The sequence below is a fragment of the Ovis aries genome, chromosome 2 (assembly GCF_016772045.2).
Source record: "Ovis aries strain OAR_USU_Benz2616 breed Rambouillet chromosome 2, ARS-UI_Ramb_v3.0, whole genome shotgun sequence".
In the NCBI taxonomy this organism is placed as follows: Eukaryota; Metazoa; Chordata; class Mammalia; order Artiodactyla; family Bovidae; genus Ovis; species Ovis aries.
The window spans coordinates 235,262,432-235,289,390 of record NC_056055.1 but is presented as its reverse complement, the minus strand read 5'-3'; the positions used below and the strand labels follow the sequence as shown (position 1 = coordinate 235,289,390).

The 26,959-nt window shown below is 49.6% G+C and overlaps 2 protein-coding genes across 5 annotated transcripts in view; both read left to right on the top strand.

The window, feature by feature from the left end:
• Positions 1–515: 515 nt before the first annotated feature.
• Positions 516–21,128, top strand: LCK (LCK proto-oncogene, Src family tyrosine kinase). 2 transcript variants are annotated; one of them, NM_001142515.1, is given in 13 exon segments: positions 516–647; positions 12,908–13,017; positions 13,312–13,393; positions 13,545–13,635; positions 13,853–13,951; positions 14,106–14,209; positions 14,394–14,543; positions 14,826–14,978; positions 15,131–15,310; positions 17,474–17,550; positions 17,642–17,795; positions 17,877–18,008; positions 20,468–21,128. In NM_001142515.1, coding segments are annotated over 12 exon segments (1,530 nt in total). In that variant the 5' UTR covers positions 516–647; positions 12,908–12,912; the 3' UTR covers positions 20,671–21,128.
• Positions 21,129–25,893: 4,765 nt separating this feature from the next.
• The window catches only part of HDAC1 (histone deacetylase 1), a 32,768-nt gene continuing 31,702 nt past the window's right edge, over positions 25,894–26,959 (top strand). For all 3 annotated transcript variants that reach the window (XM_042244443.1, XM_004005023.4, XM_042244442.1), the window contains exon 1: positions 25,894–26,008. Coding sequence is in view for 1 of the 3 variants with exons in the window: in XM_004005023.4 (XP_004005072.1) it covers positions 25,960–26,008 (49 nt within the window). In the remaining 2 variants the exon portion in view is untranslated. The remainder of the gene's footprint in view (positions 26,009–26,959) is intronic.

The window sequence follows — 26,959 nt, the reverse complement described above, 5'->3', positions numbered from 1 at the left end:
AATAATAAAGCTCTTCCCCATGCCCTGAGATGGCATGGCTGTGGTTCCATTGTGTGGCTAGCAGCTGTGTGCGCCTGGTATCTATCTATCATCGTATCTGCCCTCCAGTGATTTTACAGGGATGTTGTTCCCCCTGACTCTGAGGGGATGTTACTTTTGCCCTCTGACTGTAGTGCAAGGATCACCTGGCTCTCAGACTGATAGCCGTGCAGCTTGCCCTTCACTGAAAGCTGAGTGGGTGTCTCCTTGCCTCCTGCTCACTGGGGCTTCAAGGCGGCCCTTGAATCTCTGGTCCAGGTGCTCCCTGGGGGGGGGGGCGGAGGAAGTTCCATCCAATATTCTCCTCTACCTCCGGGTGCCACCTTCGGGGTGAATGGGGCCTGGACTGGGGTGAAAGGACCCTAGAGGGCTGAGAGGCAGGGGGCGATGGCAGCAGGAAGCTTGGGGTGCTGGAGGCTTGCGGTTGGGCTGCTGGGGCCCGGTTGGCTGCGGAGCCCTCAGGAGGAGGCAGGAAGTCAGGGTGGGACGTGGGCGCGGGGAGACAGCCAGTGGCTACGACGGTGAGGGGAGCCGAAGCTGTGTCTGGGCAGCCGGGCTGGGCCAGGAAGACCATGTGAATGGGGCCAGGGGGCTCCTGGGCTGGGCAGGTAAGGAGTACCCGGAACAGGGGCCTAAGGGCTGGGAGTGGGACCTTCGAGCAGAAGGCTGCAGCTGGGCCTAGGGTCAGGCTCCCCTGGGATGCGCAGCCTATCAGGCTGGGGTCAGAAACACCTGGAGGTCAGGTGGGAGGCAGGCTGAACAGCCAGATCGCCTCTTTCCTGTGTAGCTGTGCCTCCACCACACTGCCTGCCATCAGAGCCCACCTCACTGGGAGCCTTTTCCTTGGGGATCTCTTAAGTACTGAAAAGGCCTTCAGAAATCCCTGCATCCAGCCCCTCATCCCATGATGGATAAGCCTCCTAAGCCCCAGACTGGGCAAAATGCTCCCTCCCCATAGTCCGTCAGCAACGCAGAGGCAGAGAGGGTGATGGCCCTGGGAGAGGTGATGGCCTAGGATGTGATTCCCCACTGGAGCAAGGTGATAGACAGGCTTGAGTCAAGGGTCCCAAGAGTCCTTCCACTTGCTGGTGTAGACCCCAGTGACAAGACTCTCTTGAGAGAGCGAGGGGAATCACCCAGAGCATCCGGACAGACACGTGAGGAGTGACTTTAGCCTCGACCCACACTGCTTGAGAGAAGGAGGGGGTCTTCCTTTGGGAATGGATGGGCATGCAAGGGAATATTTATCATCTGGGATGAGGACTGGGGCGGAAGTATCTGACAGGACTCCGGGATGTTGGGGGGTGAGAGGAGGATGGGAGAAGGGAAGAGGAAGGGCTATTTTTATCCTGGACAAGGGTGCTGTTGGCCCTGGGCAAGGACCATCTGGATTTCCATCTGGAAAATTGCCACGCCTGCCCCTGCCAGGATGTCCTTTCCTCTTCCCTTTGCTCCTTCCTGCCCCCTACCCCTGCCCCTGCCACTGCCTGATTAGGGCCAGTGGGTCCTGCTGGTTCCTGCTTCAGACCCCAGGAAGGTGGAGGCCCAGGGAGGCAGAATCAGCTCCTTGTCCATCCCCTCAATTTTAGCTCTCAGCCTGTAGTTTATGGGGGTAAATCCCTACCTGAGCCACACTTTCCAGGTTTCCCCTGCCTCCCCCACCGCCACTGGAGTTTTTCTTGAAACAGTTTCCACTGTCTCAGCCATGTCGCAGTCTTTCTTTCATCCCCAGCTCCAAGGCCTGCAACCTCTTGTGGGGTCTGGAAAACAAGCTGGGTCTTCCCTAGACTCATCCAGACCCTGGACTGGCATCAGCCGTCCCCCACCCTAGCCTGTGCTGAAGGATGATTCAGGGTCCCTCGCCCTCAAAGCTCTGGGACAGAGGCGCTTCTCAAAGGGAAAAAGGGCCAAGTGATGGAGCAAGAGAATGAGCGGAAGCTCCAGAAGTCGAGAGGAGGCCTCGCTTGGGTGATCGGAAGGCTTCCTGGAAGAGTCAGGCGGCTATGAGAACAAAGGCCCATTTTGCAGAGTACCTAGGATATGCAGCTAGGGTCACTGTCTCTGGGTTGTTCCTTGGATCCTAGGAGGGCAGAAACCTCAGGGCAAGACCAAACACAAGAGAGCCAGAGGGTTTGGTGTAGCGCAAAGGACATGTATTTCACAGTCAGGCTGACCCAGGCACAATTCTGGTTCTGCCATTTCCTTGAACAAATGACTTCACCTCTTCAAACTCCAGTTGCTTTATTGGTAAAGAGGCAATAATAAATCCCTCCTTACAGAGTGCTGGTGGGAAATCAAAGAGAAAATGGCTGTGATGTGCTGTGGGTAGTAACTGGCATGCCGAAGGTGCTTAACAGAGGTTAGGCAACCACTTCTCCTGCAAATGGTGCACCCAAGGGTGTGTGTGCGGTGGGGGTGTTGGGGGGTGCTGTCCGTACCCGGAATTACTCCTACTCAGCACCTTGGCAGGCCAGTGGGCAGCCCATTCCTTCACACTTGTGGTGTAGCTTTGCAAATGAGCTTGTTTCCTGTGTGTTCTAGTGGGTGTGAGAATTTTAGGCTGGGCCACAGGGTCTATCTTGGAGGAGGGTCCCACACATACCTTCCTACAGACACATAGATACGCACACACACACACACACACACACACACACACACACACACACACACACACATGATCCTTCCCTTCCTAGCCCAAATACCATTCATATCATCACTGGAAAATGTAGGTGTGCATGGATGTTCAGAGGCAGAGGCAGGGACCACATATATATCACACATCAGCTCAGTTCAGTTCAGTTCAGTCACTCAGTTGTATACAACTCAGCAACCCCATGGACTGCAACACACCAGGCCTCCCTGTCCATCACTAACTCCAGGAGCTTGCTCAAACTCATGTCCATTGAGCTGGTGATGCCATCCAACCATTTCATCCTCTGTCACCACCTTCTCCTCCCACCTTCAATCATTCCCAGCATCAGGGTCTTTTCCAATGACTCAGTTCTTCGCATCAGGTGGCCAAAGTATTGGAGTTTCAGCTTCAACATCAGTCCTTCCAATGAACACTCAAGACTAATTTCCTTTAGAATGGACTGGTTGGATCTCCTTACAGTCCAAGGGACTCTCAAGAGTCTTCTCCAACACCACAGTGGGATCCTATAAATCCATGCACACACCCACAGACTGATGGCTTCAAGGCCAAGCCCAATTCAGTGAAAGCAATGCTGAGGGGAGCTGAGTTTGTGGGTGGGATGGAGGCAAGTGGGGCCTCCATCTGGGTGTTCGTTGGAAGGTATCTGAGCTAGATTTCCAACACTTGGTCTAAAGAATGTTAGTCCCACGAGGCGCCCCGAAAGGAAACACTTCTGGGTCCAAATCAACACTGCCTCAGCTATGAAGTGTCCATGTGAAATTTACCATCAGTGTTGGCTTGTGGAAACTCTGAAAGTCTCCCCAGAGAAGGCGGCTGTTTGCTTTTGTCTAACCCGGTATGTCTCAGACTTCGGTGGTTGCAGAACCTTTTTTCTCGTATCCCTAGTTCCTTGCCTGAACCTCTGGAGACAAGGGGAGCAGTGGAAGGACAGCTGTAAGGTTGATTCTTCTCAAAGGACTATGTCTCTTACCAGAGTTTTTGCGTTGGTGGGGACTTGGTTGTTTCTGTTTTTCAATTATAAAATTAGCACATGGCTGCTTCTAAAAATTTAAACAGTAGGGACTTCCCTGGTGGTCCAGCGGCTAAGGCTATATGCTCCCAGTGCATGGGGCCCAGGTTCAATCCCTGGTCAGGGAACTAGATCCCACATGCCACAACTAAAGATCCTGCATGCTGCAACGAAGACCCTGTGCCATTAAATAAAATAAATAAATATTAAAAAAATTTAAACAGTACGGAGACATATACAGAAATATAAGCAATGTAGCTCCCTTCAATCTCACTCGTGGGCTATGCTCACTGTGAACAGTTTGGTGTACAACCTTCCAGATTTTCCCCTATGTAGCTATTAAAAAGCATATTAGTTAAGAACTTAATCCCTAGAGGCAGATAGCCTGAGGTTCAGCCACTTATTTCTATCACTTATTTGTTATGAGGCCTCAGACAAATAGCTTTACCCCATTTGGGCCTCAGTTTTTGCATCTGTGAAATGGAGATAATAATAGCACTTACTTGATAGGATTATTATGAGAATAACATGAAGTCATGCAAATGAAGGCTTAGCACAGAATCTGGCTGAAAAGAATCCCCTAGGTATCCATATTCAAATGCAAATAGGAGGATTCCCTGGTGGTCCACTGGTTAAGAATCAGCCTGCCAATGCAAGGACACAGGTTCTATCCCTGTGCCCCCCGTACACATTTGTTTTCACATGCCGCTGGGCAATTGGATAGCAGCCCCCACTCTCCATAACTAGAGAAAGTCTGCACACAGCAACAGAGATCCAGTGCAGCCGAGAATAAACGCACAAGTAAATAAGTGTAATATTAAGAAATGAATGCAAACAGGCTTATACTCTACTTTCTGTTCTGTGACTTGTCATGTTGTCTCTGGAACATCTTTCTATGTCTATGTGGAGATCTTCCTCACCTTTTCAGTGAAAGTGAAAGTGAAGTTGCTCAGTCGTGTCCGACTCTTCGCGACCCCATGGACTGCAGCCCACGAGGCTCCTCCGTCCATGGGATTTTCTAGGCAAGAGTACTGGAGTGGGATGCCATTGCCTTCTCCGAAAACCACCTTTTCAGTGGTTTTAGCTAAATATCGTTAACTTGGTTAGTGGGCAATGTGGTGATTTTAAGATGCTGCTCCCTGGACAGTATTGCTATTTGGCGTTGTTAATGTTGTCAGGAGTCCCAGACATTACTGATCAGTGAGCTAAAGACAGGCCTTACTGCCTCCTGTGAAAATAGAGTGACCCACCAGAGGGGCACCCACCTCTGTCACAGAGGGCAGAGTCAAATGGACGGGAACCTCTGACTATTCACCTGTGTGTCCCCAACTCTAGATCAGAGCCTGGCACATAAGATATACCCATTAAATTGTAATCAGTAGGCTGGCCAAGTAAGAAAGTCGTGCCTCCTCTAACCTACCAAGCGAGGCCTAAGCTCAGAGCTCTGTTTCACAGTGCCGCATTTCCCCAAATACCTCATCATTGATGCAGGTGAGTGATCTTAGGGGGTCATGAATGAACATGTGCAAATGTGAATTTAGGTATCATACCATGTGTTTATTTTAATATACACTGATTTCCATTTATAGATGGTGATACTAATTTTCCACTTTTTAAAAAAAAAGTACATTTGCTTTACCGTGTTCTGTACTCGTTTTCCATTTATGGTAGCAAAGTTTTCATTTGAGGTAAATATATTAAATGTGAAAAATGGTCTGTGGAAGTGCCAAAAATCAAAAAGGAAAATGAATATGTTTAAGGCTGGGGTCATGAAATACCCATGCTGGCCTCAAATAACAATTTTCATTTACTTAGTCCTTACTGTGTACCATGTTAAGTACTTTATTATATGAGGTCATCTATAGATCACATATTATGTTCACAACAGCCCTGGACGCAGGTCCATTTTTAATTTACATTTTGAAGATAAAGGAACTGAGGGAGGTTTATGTTCTTTTTCTTTTTGGCCACTCTGCGAGGCATGCAGGATCTTAGTCCCCTGACCAGGGTCCAGGGATTGAACCTGTGCCCCCTGCAAAGGAAGCACAGAGTCCTAACCACTGGACCACCCAGGAATTCTCTGAGGGAGGTTTAGACAGGTGTAGTAACCTGCCCAAAGTAACCTGCCCAGTGAGTGACTGGGAGGCCTTGGGAATGAACTTGGGTGACTGACACGGACATGGTGAGCTGAACCTCTCTGATGGCAGACTCCCAGAAACTTTAATAGAGTGGTGCAGATTGCCAAATTTTAAGTAACACTTCGTCCTGATAAAACCCACATGATGCAAAATACAGACAGAGGTACATAAGGAAGGGGACTCAATAAGAAGAATTACTCAATATTTACAAGTTACTAGTTGGAGGACCTCTACCCAAAACACAAGCTTTAGAATAATCACTCTATTGCCCTTGTTTATGGCAAAAACTAACTAGGAGAATCAGGTTTGTGTTCAAACCACTACTAGTTTGTGAGACTAAATCCATCTTATTTGCATATAAGAAAAGACCCATCCTTTTGTTCTCCATTTTTGTGAACTCTGTGAACTCACAGGGTTTATTCCAAACCAGTATTATATCAAAGAGGAACAAGTGAAAAAGGAAGGAATTCAGGATGCATCCCTGTTTTACCCACTAGAAATTACTTGCCATGCCTGTCAACCCTGATTCTCAAGTACCATGCTAAGGGTTCGGCAAGAGCATCCACAGCCCAGGCTCTTCACTGAACAAATGCATCTTCGCCAATAATCAAATCTTGACCAAAGAAAAAGGCCAAGAAAATGCTTTAAATTATTCCCAACAGATTTTGCCACAATGTGGCCCAGAGTACGGCAGTAGCCTGGGTCAGTGAAATAGCTTGCTGCTCTTGACATACGCATTGCCCCAGCAAGAAGCTGGCACTCATTTTGGGCAGAATGTTCAATAAATGAATAGGTTTACAGTTCAGGGGAGGGAAAGTCTTGTATTTTTTTTTTTAAGGGGACAAAACACGTTCTAGGCCCAGTCAGGTGAGACAATGTCTATGGAGTTGGTAAAAGTGAACGAGTGGCAAGAATCAGAGCTTGTTATGGTTTTTTGTTGTTGTTGTTTTAATACTGATGCTTTATTATTAACTAAAGTTCATACTATATTCAGGTTTAAAAAGTAATGAATTAGTTTGGCTGAGTCGGGTCTTGGTTGCCACACGAGGGATCTTTAGTTGCAGCGAGTGCAATCTACTTCCCTGACCAGGGATCAAACCCAAGCCCTCTGCCTTGACTGCTAAGTGGAGTCTTAGCCACTGGACCCCCAGGGAAGTGCAAAATAGAGCTCACTGTGGTATGATTAGTAAACAACCCTAGGATCGGAAAATTTGGTCCAGGAACTTCAGGAAATCTGGGATTTCTGATCAGTTCTACACAGAGTATGAGCAGGGAGATTACATGGGTGGAGAAGCCTGGCAGCCTGTAGTCCACGGGGCCACAAAGAGTCAGACACCACAGGGACGAAACAACAACAACGATGAGCAGGGCACTGTGTGTGTCGGGCTCTGTGAAGAGAGACAAGAAAGATGGGACCTGAAATCCAGCCCTCGCGCCACTCTCCAAGTTTGAAACCCCCAGGAGGGCTGGCTCTTTATAACTGGCACAAAGCCCTCTGTGGACCGTGGACAGACCTTGAATTTGACCAAGAACATTACAAACACCAGTCAGAGAAGGTCTAGAATCTACAAAGTTCCTCCTATTGACCTTGAATTCTTGAGTTGGGAGAAAAGAACGTCCTGTTTCATTCACCCCAGAATCTGCCTTTGTTACTGATTCTGAGAGTCCCGGCGATTCTCTGGATCTGCTTCCTCTTCCTTTTTCTTTCTTCCTTCATTCCTCTCCTCTCTTACTTTCAATGAGAAATTTATATTAAGCTTTAATTTTTATTTTCTTTTTGCTAACCTCATTTATTAACCTGGTTTGATCAGACTAGAATGGGACCCATATTTTGTACAAAGAAATATATGCATATACAACCTCACAATTACATAGGGACCCGTACAAACCATACATGCCCCCATTTCATTGTACAGCCATCTGCATACATGGACTCCTACACACCCATGGGTATGTACACATGACATGATGCTCAATGATTAATGTGCCTCGGTAGGCACAAACTTGTATTCACCAGCCAGAGAAATGTATACTCAAAAACATGCATTTTAGGGGACTTACCTGGTGGAGCAGTGGATAAGAATTTGCCTGTCAATGCAAGGGACATGGGTTCAATCCCTGGTTCCAGAAGACCCTGCATGCCGAGGTGTGACAGCGCGTGAGCCGCAACCGCTGAGCCCACTCGCCTAGAACCTGTGCTCTGCCACAAGAGAGGCCACTGCAGCGAGAAGACCACACATCGAAGCGAAGAATAGCCCCCACTCACCGCAACCCAGAGAAAACCCGAGCAAAAAGCAACGAAGACCCGGCACAGCCAAAAACCTGAGAAATAAATAAACCAAAAACATGCATTCGAGATAGATGGAGAGCTGTCTTGGAGGGAAAGGCCTCTTGACAGTGCAATGTCACATTTCTGATGGAGAGTAGACTCCATGGAGAAGGAAATGGCGACCCACTCCAGTATTCTTGCCGGGACAATCCCATGGACAGAGGAGCCTGGTAGGCTGCAGTCCATGGGGTCGCAAAAAGTGGGACACGACTGAGCGACTTCACTTTGACTTTCACTATGCCTATGTGATAAAGCCTTCATAAAAAATCCTTACCAAAGAGGATCAGAGAAATTCTAGTTGAACACATCCATGTGCTGGTAGAGTGGTGCTCCCCAACTTCGCAGGAACAGAAATTGCTCCATTCAGCTCCCTTCCTTCCAGACTTCCATTTATCTACCTCTTTATCTGGCTGTTACTTTATAATAAACCAGTAAATGTAAGTAAAAAAAAAAAAAAAAGAGAGTAGACTCCATTCCGTCAGACCTCCTTCCCTGCTCCTTTTTCTCCATCACCTCTCAGGATTCCCTACACTCTTTAGATTTTCCAGGAAGTGAAGAACAGAGCAGAGTACCTGGACAGAGGAAGTAGGGGACTGATTGGAATTCTGCCTCTGCCAAGAGCCCTCATGTGCTTTGGGAAACACCACTTAGCTCCTCTGATCTGACACCATCTCCATCTTTAAAATGAGGCTGATTAATTACACTAGTGCCTCTTCTTTTATTTATTTATTTATTTTGGCTGCGCTGGATCTTGGTTGCCACTCTTGGGAGTTTAGTTGCAGCATGTGAACTCTTAGTTGTGTCGTGTAGGATCTAGTTCCCTGACCAGGGATGGAACCCAGGACCCCTGCATTGGTAGCAGGGAGTCTTAACCACTGAACCACCAGGGAAGTCCCTACACTCTTGCTTCTAAACTCTTCCCTCTGAGGACTTACTTGCCCTTCCCCTGTCTTACTTTTTCCTCTCCCCCATGGCTCTCATGATTTTGAGGGTTTTGCTGACTACCTCATTTAGGTACTAATTTTGTTGTTTCTAGTTCAAATGTTAACGAGAGACTTAACTAAGTATGCACTGTGTGTGTGTGTTCAATGACTCAGTCGAGTCCGGCCTGTGTCTGACTCTGTGCGACTCCACAGACTGTAGCCTGCCATGCTTCTCTGTCCGTAGGATTTTTCCCAACTGGAGTGGGTTGCCATTTCTTCCTCCAGGCAACCTTTCCAACCCAGGGATCAAACCCATGTCTCCTGCATCTCCTGCATTGGCAGGCAGATTCTTAACCACTAAGCCACCTGGGAACCAAGTGGCTAAGCCACCAAGTATGCATTAAAGAAGCAATAATGCAATTTGTCAAACTGAGAAGCAAATCACCTGCAAGCCTTCAGTGTTATTCTGGGGCCTCATCGGCGCATGTGGCTGAGTCACTCAGCAGAATTATGTCTGACACTGCCAGGTCTTGGGGTCTTCTGATTGCTGCCAGGTGTTATACCCCAAAACTCACACTTCTGTGTAGGGCAGGGCCTGAAACCTGAAGCCAGGCCTCCGTGGGCACTAAGCAAGTCACAGAAGAAACGCTAAGGGTCAGCTACCCAACAGAATTACCAAGTACCATTTTCCTTTATTTAACACAGCTTGGCTTTGTCTCACTCCTGGCCCCAGTCTTTTATTTAATCGACGTATAGTTGATTTACAATATTGTGTGAGTTTCGGGTATATAGCAAAGTGATTCAGTTATGCGTATATCTATTTTTCCGGTTCTTTTCCATTATAGGTTATACAAGGTACTAAATATAGTTCCCTCTGCTATACAGTAATCTTTGTTATTTATTTTATATGGAGTGGTGTGTGTCTGTTAATCTCATATTCTTAATTTATCCCTCCCCTCCCCCACCCCTTTCCCCTTTTGGTAGCCACAAGATCGTTTTCTGAGTGTTTCTGTTCTGTAATAAGTTTATTTGCATTGGTTTTTAGATTCTGTATATAAGCGATATCATGTAATATTTGGCTCTCTGTTCCTAGCTTACGTCACTCAGTGTGATAATCGTAGGTCCATCCATGTTGCTGCAAATGGCAATATTTCATTCTTTTTCACCTGGTCCCAGTCTTCAAGGACGTCATCATGTTCTCTCTGGCAGGTCCAGATTTACCCAGGGTATAGGTCCTGCCTGCATGTTTTCCTGGCCCCTCGCCCAAGGCCAGGCGGCTCCTCTTCTCCCCCCGTGTGACCCCAGCCTGGACCACGTGCAGTATTCAGCCCTAGATTCAGCATAGATTTCTTCTGCAGGTCTGCCAGCCTCTCCTCACTGCTGCACCCCAGTTCATCCCATTTTCTCAACCCCAATCTTTTCTCATCTTGCTCTTACCCTTTCCAAAGCCCCTGAGAATGTCAGGCCTAGAAGGGACTTACTGATCCAAGCTGACACCTTATCTGGTGTTGGTGTTCTCTGTATAATATAGCCAACTGGTGGTTTTCCAAGGGCTGTTTGACTATCACAAAAAACAGGTTGCTCAGGACCTCAGACCCTAGACAGTCAGCTCAACTAAGGCTGGTTCCAGAACGTAAACAGTTCTTTTCTGGAGGCTTTTGCTGTTAATCAGTTCTAAGCCATAATAAAAGTAGCAATCAAAAAAATAAAAAAGCCATTTGCAGCCACAGAGCCGAGCAAGATTTCTCAAATGGCTCCCCAGGACTCCTAACGTAGGAGGGGAAGAGTATATATGCGAACACCTTTCCTTGAAAGTCTCTTGATTTGGCTTAAAATTTCATGTACACTTTGTATTTTCCTCTATTTGTAATATATCTTTTTGTTTAACTATGTGAATAAGGTTTAACTATGTGTTTAACATTCATGCTTTGAGAGGTATACACCCTTGACTTCCGGTACCCATGAAAGGTTATAAGTATCTCAGTTCAAAGAGACATGAGCTTATCAACTATACTCCAATATAAAATAAAAATTATATATATATATTAAAAAAGAAATGTGAGCTTAAAGCCAAGAGGATTATTTACCAGTCATATTCTTCCGCTTTCCAAAGCAGGGCTTGGTAGGGCAGAATGAGCACTCGTGGAAATCTTTCTAAGCTCTAAATCAAGCCAGCATTTATCTAAGCTTCTGAGGAAGGGATGACAATTCCCGGCTGACAGAAAAGGCAGAATGAAACTAGAGAATGATTTCAGCAAAGTGACACATGAGTATTATTCCCAGAATTTGAACATAACTCCAGGAACTATCCTTGAATCTTTTTTTTTTCTTTTTTTTCTTTAATTGCATTCTAATTGAATAGGTCCTTAAGTCTTACTAACTAAAAAACAACCACTACTCCCCACTTCCAGTTGACCTCAGCATGGATTAGCAGCTCTAGCTTTGTTCTTCCCGTAACAGTTGTCTGAGTTTGAGCAGAACTTTCTGGTCCTCTGTTTGCTCATCTAAAATCTGAGGTTAGACTTGGTGGTTTCTAAGACCTTTGCAAATGGGAGAATCTGTGCATTAACCCTCCACATACCAGTCAACATTTATTAGCAAGAATCGTCCTGGGTGATGGGACATTCAAATAACACACAACCTCTGCTCTTGCTGAATCCCTAATCTCACCAAGCGGGTAGGAAAGGCACATAAATTAGTGTCATCTTGGCACTTGGTGGAAGTTGATGATTGTGGCTGGTGAGAGTGGAATGTCGTAGTACCAAAGAGCAGTGGGGATTGGGGAGGTTTCACAGAGAAGATGATGTCTGAGCTGAACCTTGAAGACTGAGTTAGAGTTCAATAGATGGGCAAGAGTATTCCCTGGCAGGTGAACCACACATGCAAGGCATGTTGTAGGAACAGTGTGAGTTTTTTGGAGAAGAGGAGCTCAGAAGACAGATTCTGCGTGCGTGTGTGTGTACACGTGTGTGTGTGTGTTGCAGAACAGACTGAGGAGATGGATTTGATCTTGATATTAAAGGTTCTTGAATGCATAAATTAATTTATCTGAGGACTGGTATTTCCAGGCAGTCCAGAGGACCAGCCCTGGGGGAGGAGGTACTGTAGGGACTCCTGGGGACTTCGGGGTGAGATCCCCACTCTGCTTCAGGCAGAACAGCTTCACTTTTACCTGCTTTATCTATGGGTTCCGCCCGATTTCATCTGACAAAAAGTTTCCACTGCTAAAGCAAGCAAACAAATACAAAAAAAATATGTATGGCCAATAGGGCCATTGAGGGGTTTTCTGCTAGGGAGAAGCAGAAAGAAGCCTCTGAAGCAGACTTTGTGGGGCTTTGGGGGAGCAGAGGCCTGATGGCTGACATTCAGCAGAGAGGGTCCCTCATTCAGCGTCCTTGGCAGCAGGGGGTACTTGTAATTAGGAGGTGAGGCACACACCCCTGACTAGTAGGGGAGGATCAAAACTCAGGTCTTCCCTAGGGCTGGGGGAAGTGTGTGTGATCTCTAGTAGGTAGTCCCCCAACTTGGGGGATGGGCTGAGAGAGTGGGAGAGGGGAGAGGCAGGAAGTGGGCAACTAGACTAACAAAGGTGCCTGTGGCGGTTTACCCAGCCCAGGTGGGAGGGCGGGGCCTAGGTCTCAGCAGGGGGCCACGTGTGACTTTATGGGGAGCTAGGACCCCATTTCAGCTTTTCTGCGGCTGGAGAATGGCGGCTGGGGGGCTGACAATCTCGGGCACTTCTGGAAGTTCCCAGGGCTAGGCCCTAGCATGTCTGATGTTCGGGGAGCCCTTTCAGCCCCCTCTCCATTCCCCCAGGGACCATGGGCTGTAGCTGCAGCTCAAACCCAGAAGATGACTGGATGGAAAACATCGATGTTTGTGAAAACTGCCACTACCCCATAGTCCCACTGGATGGCAAGACCACGGTAAGAGGCAAGACAGGGGGCTTGGTGAGGGAGTCGGGTGGGATGCAGGCGTGGGGAGAAAGGAACAGATCATCCCTACAGGTCCTGGAGATGACAGCGAGCCCCCTGCCACACAGAAAGGAAAAGAACCCCAGAGAGGGAAAGCGACTCTTCTAAGGTCCCACAGCAAGTGGTGGGCAAATTCAGTGAAAAGATCCAGCCAAGCTGAAGTGAAGGAGAGCAGGAGAGTGGGGAGGCAAGCCAGGGTCTCACCCAGTCTTCAGCTCTCGGACTTCTCTCATCCCACACCCACAGCTGCCCATGCGGAATGGCTCTGAAGTGCGTGATCCACTGGTCACCTACGAGGGATCCAACCCCCCAGCTTCTCCACTGCAAGGTGACCTCAACCAGCAGGGCCTGAAAGACAAGGCCTGTGGATCCTTGGTTGTCAGGGTCCATCTCCTCCCCCATCCCCAACTTATAACTCCTGAACTCACCCTCCCAGTCTGCTCCAGAAGTCTTCTCCCTGACTGCCCCTGTCTTTACAGACAACCTGGTTATCGCCCTGCACAGCTATGTGCCTTCTCACGACGGAGACCTGGGCTTCGAGAAGGATGAACAGCTCCGCATCCTGGAGCAGTGAGTGACCCCCTTCGCCCTGCCCATCCTGGGTTATCTCCAGTACCGCAAACCCCTGCGGTCCCGGCTTGCAGTGGGAGCTCTGCAGACAAAAATGGGAGGCTCCGGGGTGCTGAGCTGGAGGGTGGGGTGGCATGGCCTAACTGGGGGCTCCGACGGAGGGTTTCCAGCCGAGTCCGAGGCTGTGCAGACCATGCTAACTGCCGCCGTCGCGCAGGAACGGCGAGTGGTGGAAGGCGCAGTCCCTGACCACCGGCCAGGAAGGTTTCATCCCCTTCAACTTTGTGGCCAAAGCGAACAGCCTGGAGCCCGAACCGTGAGTGGGGACGCGTCGTGGGAATGGTGGGACGCAGATCCAGGGATCTCGGAGCAGAGGAGAGGTGCTAGGGGTGGTGGCCGTGAATGCTTGAGGGTAATGGGGGAAGACCGGACCAGAGGACCCATGAAGACTTCGCTTCTGCCTTGAGCAGCTGGTTCTTCAAGACCCTGAGCCGCAAGGACGCGGAGAGGCAGCTCCTGGCGCCGGGGAACACGCACGGCTCTTTCCTGATCCGGGAGAGCGAGAGCACTGCGGGTGAGCAAAGGGGGCTGCTGCGGGGCGTCGGGAGGGGGCCGCGGGCTGGGGCCGCTAGCCGAGGTCCGGGGTGCGAGGAGCCCGCGGGGATGGGGGGGCGTGGGAACCGCGTTGGCGGAGGGGCGACTCGCTGGAGGCCACCCCTCCCCGTCTTTTGCGTTCCTTCATCCCTTCTTTCGTTCAGGATCGTTTTCACTGTCGGTCCGGGACTTCGACCAGACCCAGGGAGAAGTGGTGAAACATTACAAGATCCGGAACCTGGACAAAGGCGGCTTCTACATCTCGCCCCGCGTCACTTTTCCCGGCTTGCACGAGCTGGTCCGCCATTACATGAGTGAGCACGCACGGCAGGACTCTTCACCTGGGCCCTACCCTATCAGCCTGTCTCCCCCACTTCCTCTCGGGGTCCCCCTCCTCTCCCCCACCCCGCCCATCTCTCAGCATGCTCCTTCATACTCCCCACCCCCACTCAAGTGGGTGAAGGGCGGTACCTTGTAGCCTCAGGGGTCAGGTGACAGCCCCTGCCTGTCCGTTTCCCCCGGTGGGGACTGAGTGAGCCCCCCACCTCCCAGTTCCGCCTTATTGACAGCCCTTCGCCCCTCCCTCGACCTCATAGATACTTCGGACGGGCTGTGCACACGGTTGAGCCGCCCCTGCCAGACCCAGAAGCCCCAGAAGCCGTGGTGGGAGGATGAGTGGGAGGTTCCCAGGGAGACTCTGAAGCTGGTGGAGCGGCTGGGGGCTGGCCAGTTCGGAGAGGTGTGGATGGGTGAGTGAGGCCCTCCAGGACTGTGGGCAGCGGGGGAGGGGAGGCGTCTACCGAAGACCTGAGAGTTCTACGACAGTACCTTGTTTCAGGGCAGCTGCCTGGCTCTGGGTACACGGGCTGCGAGTGACCCTCCCAACCCTTTCCTGCCCTAGGGTACTACAACGGGCACACGAAGGTGGCAGTCAAGAGCCTGAAGCAGGGCAGCATGTCCCCCGATGCCTTCCTGGCCGAAGCCAACCTCATGAAGCAGCTGCAACACCAGCGGCTGGTCCGGCTCTACGCGGTGGTCACCCAGGAGCCGATCTACATCATCACGGAATATATGGAGAACGGTGGGCGCCGCCGCCGTGCGCGGCCGCTGGGGGGCGCTGCCGTGTCCTCTGCCCACTCCCGGAGTTGGGAGGAGATATGCGTGGCTCTGCACTGAGGTTTTCTAGAGGAATTTTGCTGAGCCCTCAAAGACTCACCTTCAGGGGCGACCAGAGGGTGTGTGGAGAAGAGGGTGTGCTGTTTGAACCGTATCTGGGAGCCCAGCTTGAGGTGGCAGGCTCTGGTTGTTCAGCCGTTCAGTCGTGGCCCTCTCTTTGCAACCCCATGGACTGCAGCATGCGAGGCCTTCCTCTCAGGTTGTGGAAGAGGACTTAACGCCATTTTCCCTCACCTGCAGTACTGTTTGCCTTCTTCAAAGCCTTATCTTGATCTAAGGATGCTTGATCTCAGGAGATGAGTAGCCCCTTTTCTATATATTCTCCCCCCAGCCTTGGGAGGTCTGATCTGTTCCAAGGCCCTCTTTTTCAGTTCTTGGTGAGCTTCTCCCCGACCCTTCGCCCACTGTTGGACAGATTGAGAGCCCAAGGAAGGGGAGTTTAAATAAATAGGAATTTCTAGGCCCAGCTTTGGGCCAAGTCTCTGTCCCGCCTCTGGAGCTCAGTTCCCCCAAGAATACCAGCAGAAATCTAAACAGGCTTATCCAGAAAGTAGTAGTCATTGAGGGCTCTGACTTCTTGGGTTGGAATCCTGGCTTGAGGATTGTGCGGCCTTGGGCTGATCACCACTTCTCTCTGCCGTGGTTTCCTCGTCTGTAAAAATGGTGATAATAATGCAATAGTAACTTTCTTATAGGATCTTTGTGAGGATGAAAGCTAATGCATATAGAGCAGTTAGACAATGTCTGCTGTATAGTAATGGCTCAGTAAGTTTGTTGTTATCTGGCTCTGATTCTTTGGGAATATAAGATCTATCCTTCTTTCAGGAAGGGAAAAAAGCTAATTGGTTAATGGATTCTGAAGATGGCAAATAGCAGGCCACCTTCGATTGGTAGTTGCTTGGAGCTCTGTGTTGAGAAGGATTCTGAGGTTCATTGGGAGTGAGCACTGGGATTGATTAGCAATATCTGCCATGGGCACAGTGGAGGAATGACAGCGTCTGTCCACATATTTGCTGCCTTTGGGTGAGGTTTTGTCTCAGTGACTAATTCAGCACTCAAATGCTCTTGAGAAGGGCCAGTGGTTACTAGCTCTGTTCCAGCCACTCTAATCCCTGGTCTTCTCCTAGTTACCCTCTGCTACCAGAAAGATGGTCCCTCACTCCCTCATGATACCTATTTTCATACTCCTCTTTTAATATATTCAGCATACATTTATTGCTGTTTACTGTGGGCTGGGAGGAGCTTCCCACATGCCTCAGTGGTAAAGAATCCTCCTGCCAATGCAGAAGACGCAATTTTGGTCTCTGGGTCAGAAAGATCCCCTGGAGGAGAAAATGGCAACCCACTCCAGTATTCTTGTCTGGAAAATCCCACAGAAAAAAGGAGCCTGGTGGGCTACAGTCCATGGGGTACCAAAGAGCCAATACAGCTTAGTGATGGAGCATGCAAGCATTGTAGGCTGGGAATATTGATGGACAAAATAAGAATCTTGCTATCAGAGAAAACTTGCTTTAATTATGCACCCTAGGAAAACCAGTTCATGCCATAGGAAAGTCTTAGCAGGTAGATGATGATGATGATACAATTTATTACTCTTAGTACAATCTAGAGAGGGTTTTTAAAGGAAGAGTCCAGCTGAGCCATGACCAAAAAGAAACTGTAGCAGAAGAAATGGGACAAAGAGACTTTGGAGTGGGAACCCAGTGGTCTATGAGGAAAATCTCACAATTATCTAGGGTAGATGGAGTAAAAGAGGCAGGAGTGGAGGGCAGAGAAGAAACTGCAGATGTGGACTATGCAGGGCTTGGATGCCTGGCTGAGGAGTTCAGGCTCCATCCCACTGGTGACAAGAAGCTTGCAGACCCCTCCAAGTGGCATCTTAGTCCCCAAGAAAAGGGCATCACACATCTTAGGCACCCTTACTCTGAACACACACTCCTCCATTTTCAGCTCTTACTCTTCCTTTTCACACATCAGACATGGCTTCTAGACCCCTAGTTAGGGGAGAAGGGTCTGGGAGCTTTCCCCTGGGGCAATTTGAGTCAGCAACTCTTGCTTCTGTCCACAGGAAGCCTGGTGGATTTTCTCAAGACTTCCGAAGGCATCAAGCTGACTATCAACAAACTCTTGGACATGGCAGCCCAAGTAAGGAGACTGGGGAGGGGCTGAGCATGGGCACAGGGCAATGGGATCCAGATGTCTGGCCTAGGACTGCTGACCTGTACCTGGTCTGCAGATTGCAGAGGGTATGGCATTCATTGAAGAGCGGAATTATATCCACCGTGACTTGAGGGCTGCCAACATCCTGGTGTCCCATAGCCTGAGCTGCAAGATCGCAGACTTTGGTCTAGCACGCCTCATTGAGGACAACGAGTACACAGCCAGGGAGGGTAGGTATGGGATATGAGGGAAGTCAGGGGTCTCTGGGGTCTGGCCTGGCAGACCCAGTGACCTCACTGCCCTCCCTCCAGGTGCCAAGTTTCCCATTAAGTGGACAGCACCAGAAGCCATTAACTATGGGACATTCACCATCAAGTCGGATGTGTGGTCTTTCGGGATCCTGCTGACGGAGATTGTCACTCATGGTCGCATCCCTTACCCAGGTCGGGGTCCAGGCAGGAGCTGAAAGGGTGATGGGGAAGGGCAGCAAATTCATGTCTTTCTACTTCCTCCTGGGCTCAGAATATGAACCTTTCCAGCTGCTTCCCCTCTATCCTCCTAGGGGTGGCACTCGTGCACCCCCGATCGGGTGCTACATCTCTTAGGTCTGGCTTCCATTTCTGTCCCTGAATCTTCCTTCAATAATCCCAGCTCTTTTCTTTAACTCTAACACAGGCAGCCTAGTAGGTAGAAGAGGATCTGGTCTGAGAGGCAAGAGGCCTGCTTTCTTTTTGCATTTTTTTCCAAGTTTTATTTCTTTATTTTTTGGCCACACCTTGCAGCATGTGGGATCTTAGTTCCCCAGCTGGGGATCAAACCTGCACCTGCTGCATTGGAAGGCAAAGTCTTAACCACTAGACTACTGCGGAAGTTTCCGGAGGCCTGCTTTTTATTACCATCTGCCACTGATGGTTTCTGTTTGACTTTGATCAGATTATTGCTTCTTTCTCCACTTGTAAAACGTGAGGTTAGAACAATATTTGACCCATATGAAACACTCAAGAGTGTTAGGTTTTATTATTAATCACTTTGGGCAAGTGACTTTGGGCAGGTGACTTTACCTTTCTGAGCCTCAGTTTCATGATATGAGAAACAAGATTATTTTTGAAAGAGCTTGACTCATAGTAGATGCTCACGAAACACTGACTTCCTTTCCCTCTGAAGCCTTCCATGTAGAGTGAGAGAGATGTGTAAGCAGCCAATTCCCACTCTCTCCCACTCCTCCCTCTATCTCCTCGACAAAGTTCTTTACCGCTGAATTCAGCCAGGACAGGAATGGAATTTTTTTGGAAGGAACTTGCTAGGAAACGCTGGGGAAAGGAAACAGAACACAAAGACAGGGTCGGGAGCTCGTGCAGCCTGGTGGCCAGACTTGGCAGAAGCTTCCGACATTCTGAGCAGTGTGCACAGAACTTTGCTCCTGGGAAGGTAAAAACACCTTAGAATTAGGTGTGAGTATGTGAGTATGCAGGCCTTCCCTAGTCTGGACTTGCCCCATCGAAGAGTTCAAGGGCAGCACTGGGGCTAGAAACATATTCTTGTCATCCTGCCAAGAGCTCACACTGCTCCCTTAGAGAATTTTTCTACTAGAAGAATAAAGGCAATGAAAGCATGATGATAAATGGCAACTGACGCACAGTTTCAGGGTCAGGGAGACTATGGGGAGTAATGGGGACCTGGGTAAACTTGCGTCTGCGCCAGCAGATGGTTGCTATTAAGACACAGGGGCCCAAAAAGCAGAGCTGTGTTTTGTCAAGAGAAGTCAAAGCTTGGAGTTTTAGGAAAATGTGCCCATTTCCAAATATTGGTGATGATTCAGATTGTTTAAAAACACAATAAGGGGCCAAGTCAAAGTAGGTCTGTCTGTGGGCTATATTTAGGCTGGGTGTAGCCAATCGGTTTGCACCTTTGACTCTATCCATCAGTGTTGTTTCCTAGCCTATGTCTTTCCATGCCCTGATTTTTAAATGTGAGGGCCACATAGCTAGAGGCTCCCCAGGGGCAAGGCCTGAGGAAGAGAGGTCTCTATCGACTAGGTTCCAGTTTGAAGCTTTGTAGGAATAAAACTACTATTTTGCTAGGACATCTAGGAGTTAGGCTTCTCTTCTCAGGAGAATGAAGGAGAAACCAGAGGCCACACAGGTAATTTAGAAACAGGGGGCCTATTTCTGCTGTGACCATTCAGTTCTCCAGAGCAGCATCTCTTGGGGTCCACATGTAATGGGCCTCGCTGGTGGGGCCAGGATCAGTACAAAGGGAGGGAACTGGTCCAAAGATGACTTCATCTGGGTCACAGAGGGGCCTAGTGAATCTTCTGTGCCCAATGCAGGGTCTGCCTGGCTGAGGCCCAGGATCCACCTGGCTTTCTGATGTAGCATCTCATGTGCCTGTTTCCAAAGCTGGAGAAACTTCTCCATTGTCCTGGCTGTGGGCCCTCATCCTGCGCTAGGCCCTGATGGCTTCATCCTTCCCCACCAAATAATAATCATCACAGGTGTTCTTTATGCTCCATCTCCTCCTCCAGGCACCATCCTTAGGGCTGTGTACACACTTTCTCATTCAATCCTCACAACATCTCTAGGAGGTAGGAGCTCCTATTATCCCATCTTCCAAATAAGGAAACTGAGGCTCAAAGAGGTTCAGTGGGTCACTCAAGGACTCACAGCCAAACACGTCTGTGTTACTGCAGGTTTAAGCCATAGCAGACACTCCTAGTGGCATGACTGACCTTTCGCAGGTACTGCCAGTATAGCCTTACTATCCTTATCATCGATGAAGACCAAGATCCCTTTGGATTGGTGCTCACACCATACTTGTTGTCAAATATCTTCTTAACCATCACCCCTGCCTCTGGGCTTCCGAAGCCTGGAGCCTTGATGTCAGTTCTCCCATCAACCTCTAGGGATGACCAATCCTGAGGTGATTCAGAACCTGGAGCGAGGCTACCGCATGGTAAGACCTGACAACTGCCCGGAGGAGTTGTACCAGCTTATGATGCTGTGCTGGAAGGAGCGCCCGGAGGACCGGCCCACCTTTGACTACCTGCGCAGCGTGTTGGAGGACTTCTTCACAGCCACGGAGGGCCAGTACCAACCCCAACCCTGAGGGGCCTAGGTGACTGGGGCTTGCAGCCCTCCCACCGTCTAGCCAGCCTGGCTGGGGGAGGCGCAGTTCCTGTGTCACACCCCTGTGGCCTGTGCAAATTTGGACTCAGCATGTGAATCCCGCCCACGTGCGACACATACGCTTCTCATGTCTTGTACACGGGATCTGTAGCTGGGTGGGCTCTGCACATGTGTCTTGTACCTGTGTGGCCTGTGCATATATGTCTTGGACGCTTGTCCAAGTTGTCCCTTTCTGGGCGCCCCCCTGACTTCCAAGACCACCAAAGAGAGGAGAGAGGCCTGTGATTAGCACCTGCCTCTCCCTGTCCCCCTTTCTGTTCCCCTGGTCATCAAGATGCTCTCTGAGAGCTGAGACCTTATCTAAAATACCTCTGTGTGCTCCTCTTTGGTGTTGGCACACATAAGGAGCTCAATAAATACCTGTTGGTGAAGATTGTACATCTTTCTGCTCCCCACTCCAGTCTCCTCTTCCTTGCTGGGGGGAGTGGACATTCAGAAGATAGAAACTGAGGCACCCTGAATTGGGGTGAAAGGTGGGAGGGATGAAGGGATGTCTGAACTTTTTCCAGCCCTGCTGATGTTGGGTGCCAAGAGGAGGTCCTTATACTTTGCGGTATGTGTTCTTTGAACCCCTTCAAACCTCCACCCCAAAGAATTATGGGCACACTACCCAGAACCTCCTAGAGAGTAAATGTGTCCCAAGACCCTTCCTTTCCCATTGTATAAGGGTGACTGCCTTTTCCTTTTTATAGCTACTGATTCAAGAGCTATATGTTCTGATTCACCTTTAAGGTGTTTTTAAACACTGAGTTAATCCACTCACTTAACAAATATTTATTGAACATTGTGCACTAGGCCTGGAAAATCCCAGGAACAGAGGAACCTGGTGGGCTGCAGTCCATGGGGTCACGAAGAGTCGGACAGGACTGAGCGGCTTCACTTTCACTTTTCACTTTTATACATTAGAGAAGGAAATGGCAACCCACTCCAGTATTCTTGCCTGGAGGATCCCAGGGATGGGGGAGCCTGGTGGGCTGCCGTCTATGGGGTCACACAGAGTCGGACACGACTGAAGCGACTTAGTAGCAGCAGCAGCAGCGTACTTCTCCCTTCATGTCTAACAAATCATTGGTAAAATTTACTAGGTTATAGATTTGTAGTTTACTAGATTATAGATCTGGAGAAGACAATGGCACTCCACTCCAGTACTCTGGCCTGGAAAATCCCATGGATGGAGGAGCCTGGTAGGCTGCAGTCCATGGGGTCGCTAAGGGTCGGACATGACTGAGCGACTTCACTTTCCCTTTTCAGTTTCATGCATTGGAGAAGGAAATGGCAACCCACCCCAGTGTTCTTGCCTGGAGAATCCCAGGGACGGGGGAAGCCTGGTGGGCTGCCGTCTATGGGGTCGCACAGAGTCGGACACGACTGAGGCGACTTAGCAGCAGCAGCAGCAGCAGGCAGTGGATAAGGTCTCTGGGGAGCTCACAGGGAAGACAGACAGTAAGCATCACAAATAAATAAATGGTATGGTATGCTGCAAGGTGATAGTGCTAAGGGGAAAATAGAGCAACAAAAGGGGAATTAGGAGTGTCATATTTGGGGGAGGTTTGTAGCTTTAAAGGGGATACACTAGGAAGGTCTCATAGAGAAGGTGAATTTTGAGCAAAGATTTGAAGGAGTTGAGGGAGTAAGTGGTATAGGGGAGGAGCAGTCAGGCAGAGGGAACAGCCTGAGGCAGAAACTTGAGACAAAGGGCAAGAACAAGCTCTTGAGACACAAAGGCTGCCTGAGGGAGGAGGATAGATCCCATGGGGCTTTGGGGCCTGTGGCTTCTGCAGGAGCCATTTTGAGACACATTTTAAAAGGATGGCTCTTACTGCTGTCTTAAAAATAGATTGAGGAAAAAAAAAAATAGATTGAGGGCCTTCCCTGATGGTCCAGTGGAAGACTCCATGCTTCCACTGCAGGGGGCATGGGTTCGATTGCTCTTCTGGGAATTAAGATCTTGCATGCCAAGGCACAGCCAAAAAGTAAACGTGTGCTGTGTGCTAAGTCGATGCTGTTGTGTCCAACTCTTTGTGACTCATGGGTTGTAGCCTACCAGGCTCCTGTCTCTGTGGGATTCTCCAGGCAAGGACACTGGAGTGGGTTGCCATTTCCTTCTCCAGGGGATCTTCCCGACCCAGGGATCAAACTCCAGTCTCTTATGTCTCCTGCATTAGCAGGCGGGTTCTTTACTTAAATTAATTAAGTAGGGTTTCTCTGGTGGCTCCATGGTAAAGAATCTGCCTGCCAGTGCAAGAGACACGGGTTCCATCCTTGATCTGGAAAGAGTCTACATGGTGCAGAGCAACTAAGCCTGTGCTCCATAACTACTGAACCTGTGCTCTAGGGCCTGGGAACCGCAACTGCAGGCCCTGCGCCTTAGAGCCCGTACTCTGAAACAAGGAAGCCATTGCAATGAGCAGCCCTAGCACTGCAACTAGACAGTAGTCTCCGCTCACCAAAATTAGAGAAAAGCCCGCACAGCCGTGAAGACCCAACACAACCAAAAAATTAAATTTATTAAAAAATTAATTAATTAAAAAAGAAAATAGACTGCATTAGCAGTCAGTTTATAAAACTGGGGCGGTTTTGCAAAAAACTCCAGATTTGTCTTCTCTTGAGAAAAGAGGAAGATTTGGCTCCTTTGGGTTTACCTGGCCTCATGGAGCTGAGTAATGGCCACCGCCTTTAGGTGGGGCATGAGCTTTGCCTTTCACACCCTATTGCTCTCAGATTATGCACCTAAGTGTTAGTGGCTATTTATCATCATGTTTGTGCTATGGTTTTTATAATAAAGAGGCAAATGAAAAATTTTTGCATACCATATTTCTATTACAAAGTGTGAAAATTAAAGATGCCTGAAGATGGCAGTGTGTTTGAAGAAAGATGGGAGGACATATTTCTTTATGAAAGTTAAAAAAAAAGAATCCAGTTTTAAAAACAAGCAAAGTACCTGACTCAAACCAGTATAACTATAATACACATCCACTCAATTACACCACCTTCCTGACCTCTGTAGGCATCCGAGTTGGTGATTCCTGTTCAGCATTTTATAAAATGCTGCCACACCCATGACCTCATCTGATCCCACCCTCCTCCTTTTTTGGACATGGCTGCAGCCACAGAGTTGATGAACTTTGTTTTCTTACATTCTCCATTTTACTAAGCGGGAAATGGGGACACAGAAATGTTCCTGGCTGGGAAGCAGCAACACAGAACTGGGAATAGTTTTTTGGTCCTTTGCTGTTTCTATAATAGAAGAGCCCAACAACACCACCTAAAGGTTGGACAAAACCCCTAAGCCAACCCTCTGACCGGACCCCTGGACACAACCCTACCCTCACCCCATATAAGGAACAAGCTTCACCCCCTCACCCCCGGGCGGTGGGGGGTGGGGGGTGGGGGCGGGGGAGCTAACAAGCAAGCAAGGAAACCTGTTGTTTGTTCTTGCTCCCTGATGTTGTCGGCTGCTGCCCTAGGGGCCCCAATAAAGCCTTGCCTGAAAAAAAAGTACCCAGTCTTAGATCTCCTGTTACTTTTATAATTAAAGGCTCAAATGCAGTTCCCCTGTGAAGAATACAAGTGCCCAGGTTGTCTTTAGACTAAGTCATGTCTGACTGTTTTGCAGCCCCTCTCCTCCACCAGCCTGCTCCTCTGTCCAGGAGACTTCCCAGACAAGAATACTGGAGTGCGTTGCCATTTCCTTCTCCAGGGGATCTTCCTAACCCAGGGATCGAATTCGTGTCTCCTGCACTGGCAGGCAGATTCTACTGTAAAGAGGCATAAAAATGTATCTTATTGACTGTAGAACCATAAGTAACTTACTTGGCACACAGTAAGCACTCACCAAATATTAATATTGTTGTAGTTGCCTCTTTAATAGCCCACCACAGTGCTTTTCAGCCTTTAGCTTTCAATAATGATTGACTGATTGATCTAGTGCAGTGGTTCTCAAGGATTGGGTTGGGGGCACTTTTATACTTCCTCCAATCCTCTCCTCCTTGCCCTGGAGACATTTTGCCATGTCTAAGTACAATTTTTGTTGTCACAGCTGCAGAGGGCTGGGGGAGTGCTACTGGCATCTAAGAGTAGTGGACAAAGTGAAAATGTTAGTCACTCAGTCGTGTCCCACTCTTTGGGACCCCATGGACTGTAGCCCGCCAGGCTCCTCTGTCCATGGAATTCTCCAGTATCCTTATACCGGAGTGGGTAGCCATTCCTTTCTCCAGGGAATCTTCTCCACTCAGGGACTGAACCTGTGTCTCCAGCATTGTAGGCAGATTCTTTACTGTCTGAGCCACTAGGGAAGCCCACAGTGCACAGGATGGCCCCCCACAACATATTTGTGTATTATCCAAAATGTTAACAGCTTCAGTATCTTTAGAAACTCTGCTCTGGTGTAAGCAACAGTTTCCTCCCATCTAAAGGCACTCCTTAGGCCGCCTAGGAATTGCATCAGGAGTAAGAAAGGACTGCATTTGAAAAGAAAGACCGCATTTGGAATAAGAAAGGCTGGGTTCTGCCACTTTGATATGTGCTTCTGGAGTCGAGTAAGCGTTTTAAAAAATCTGTGGTTGAAAACTGAACGTGATTATTGTGTGACTCCCAGGAAGTCACAAAGTTCTCAACTTCGTTATCCTTGTCTGTAAAATGCGGATGAAAGGCCCCACTCCAAAGCCGCCAATAGGAACAACAGAGATGACCGAGATAATGTCGGTAAAGCTATGGCACAGTCCTTCGTCTACAGCAGTTTCCTGTCGTTTGTCAATTTATATTTCTCCCCCTCCAAACTTAACTGAGTGACCTTGCGCAAGTCACTTTCCATCGTAGGCCTCTGTCAAATGAAAGTTGGCCTCTGATCGCCAAGCAGTCTCCCAAAACGGAATGGGACACCCAAGTTAGCAGACCCACTTTCTTCCCCCGGGACGAATGGTACGATCCCGGGGCAGCCCCACCCCCCCCTGTCGCGGACCTTGGTACAGGCCCAGGGGGCCCTCCGAGGCCTCGCCGGGCTGCCCTTGCCCCCCGCCGAGTTCCGGGCCGTCCCAGCGCCGCTGATTGGCTGGAGTCGTGCCCGGGCTGCGCGGCTATAGGTGAGCCCGGGCGGGGATGGGCGGAGCACGCTGGAGGCCCGCCCCCTCCCCGCGGGTCGGACGCTGAGCGGAGCCACCGGCGGGAGGGCGGACGGACCGATTGACGGGAGGGACGGGAGGCGAGCAAGATGGCGCAGACTCAGGGCACCAAGAGGAAAGTCTGTTACTATTACGACGGTGAGCACAGTCCTCGCGCCGGGGGCGGGGCCGGGCCCGAGCCGGGCGGGATCCGGGAGAGGGAGCCGAGGAGGTCTGAGGGGGGAGGCTGAGGCGTTTGGGAAAGGCTGAGGGAGGAGGCTGAGAGAAGGAGGCTGAGGCTGAGAGAAGGAGGTCGAGGCTGAGGGCAGAGGCTTGAAAAGGTTGGGGTTGAGGGAGGAGGCTAAGAGGAAAGGAGGTGGAGCTTGAGGGAGAAGGCTGAGGGGAAGGGGGTCGAGGCTTAGAGGGGAGGCGGGGGCGGGGGGGGGGTCCGAGGTCAGGAGGGTCGCCTGGGGAAGCGTGAGGTCACCTTGGTGGGGAATTCTGAAGTCTGATGTGGAGTTTGCGGCGGCCTCCTAGAGAGGAGGCTGAGTCCGAGGCAGGAGGCAGAATCTGGTGAAGAAGATTGCCGGGTGACATGTTCTGCTGAGAATCCTAAGATCTCTCACTGCCCCTTTCCTTCCTCATCTCTTCTGGTGAGAGGCCTGCAGGACTCAGCACCTAGAGGTCACCAGCTCCCCTCCCCCTGTCTCCCAGCGGGCCCTGCGGTTGCTGCTGGGAAATGGGACTCCTGGGGTTGGAAGAAGAAGGATGCAACTTGTTAAAACAAACTTTTTCGTTGAACAGAAATCTGTGGAGCAGCAGCTTCTTCTGTTCTAGGTATCGTTTAGGGGCTGAGGCCAGGGGATGATCTTGCCACCTTCCTTTCACTCAGTCTGGAGGAGCATATAGACCATGACAGAAAATTTGCTCTACACTATCAGGTTGGGAGGAAGGACAGCTCAGAGTTTGCTGGGAGCACAGCGAAGTATCTGCCCAGCCTGAGAAGTCAGGCAAGGAGGTGCCATCTCAGTTAGGACCTGAAAAGCAGGAGTTACTAACTAGGCCCAGGAAGGATAAAAATAACAACAAGTTGAGAGGTAAGAGAGAGGC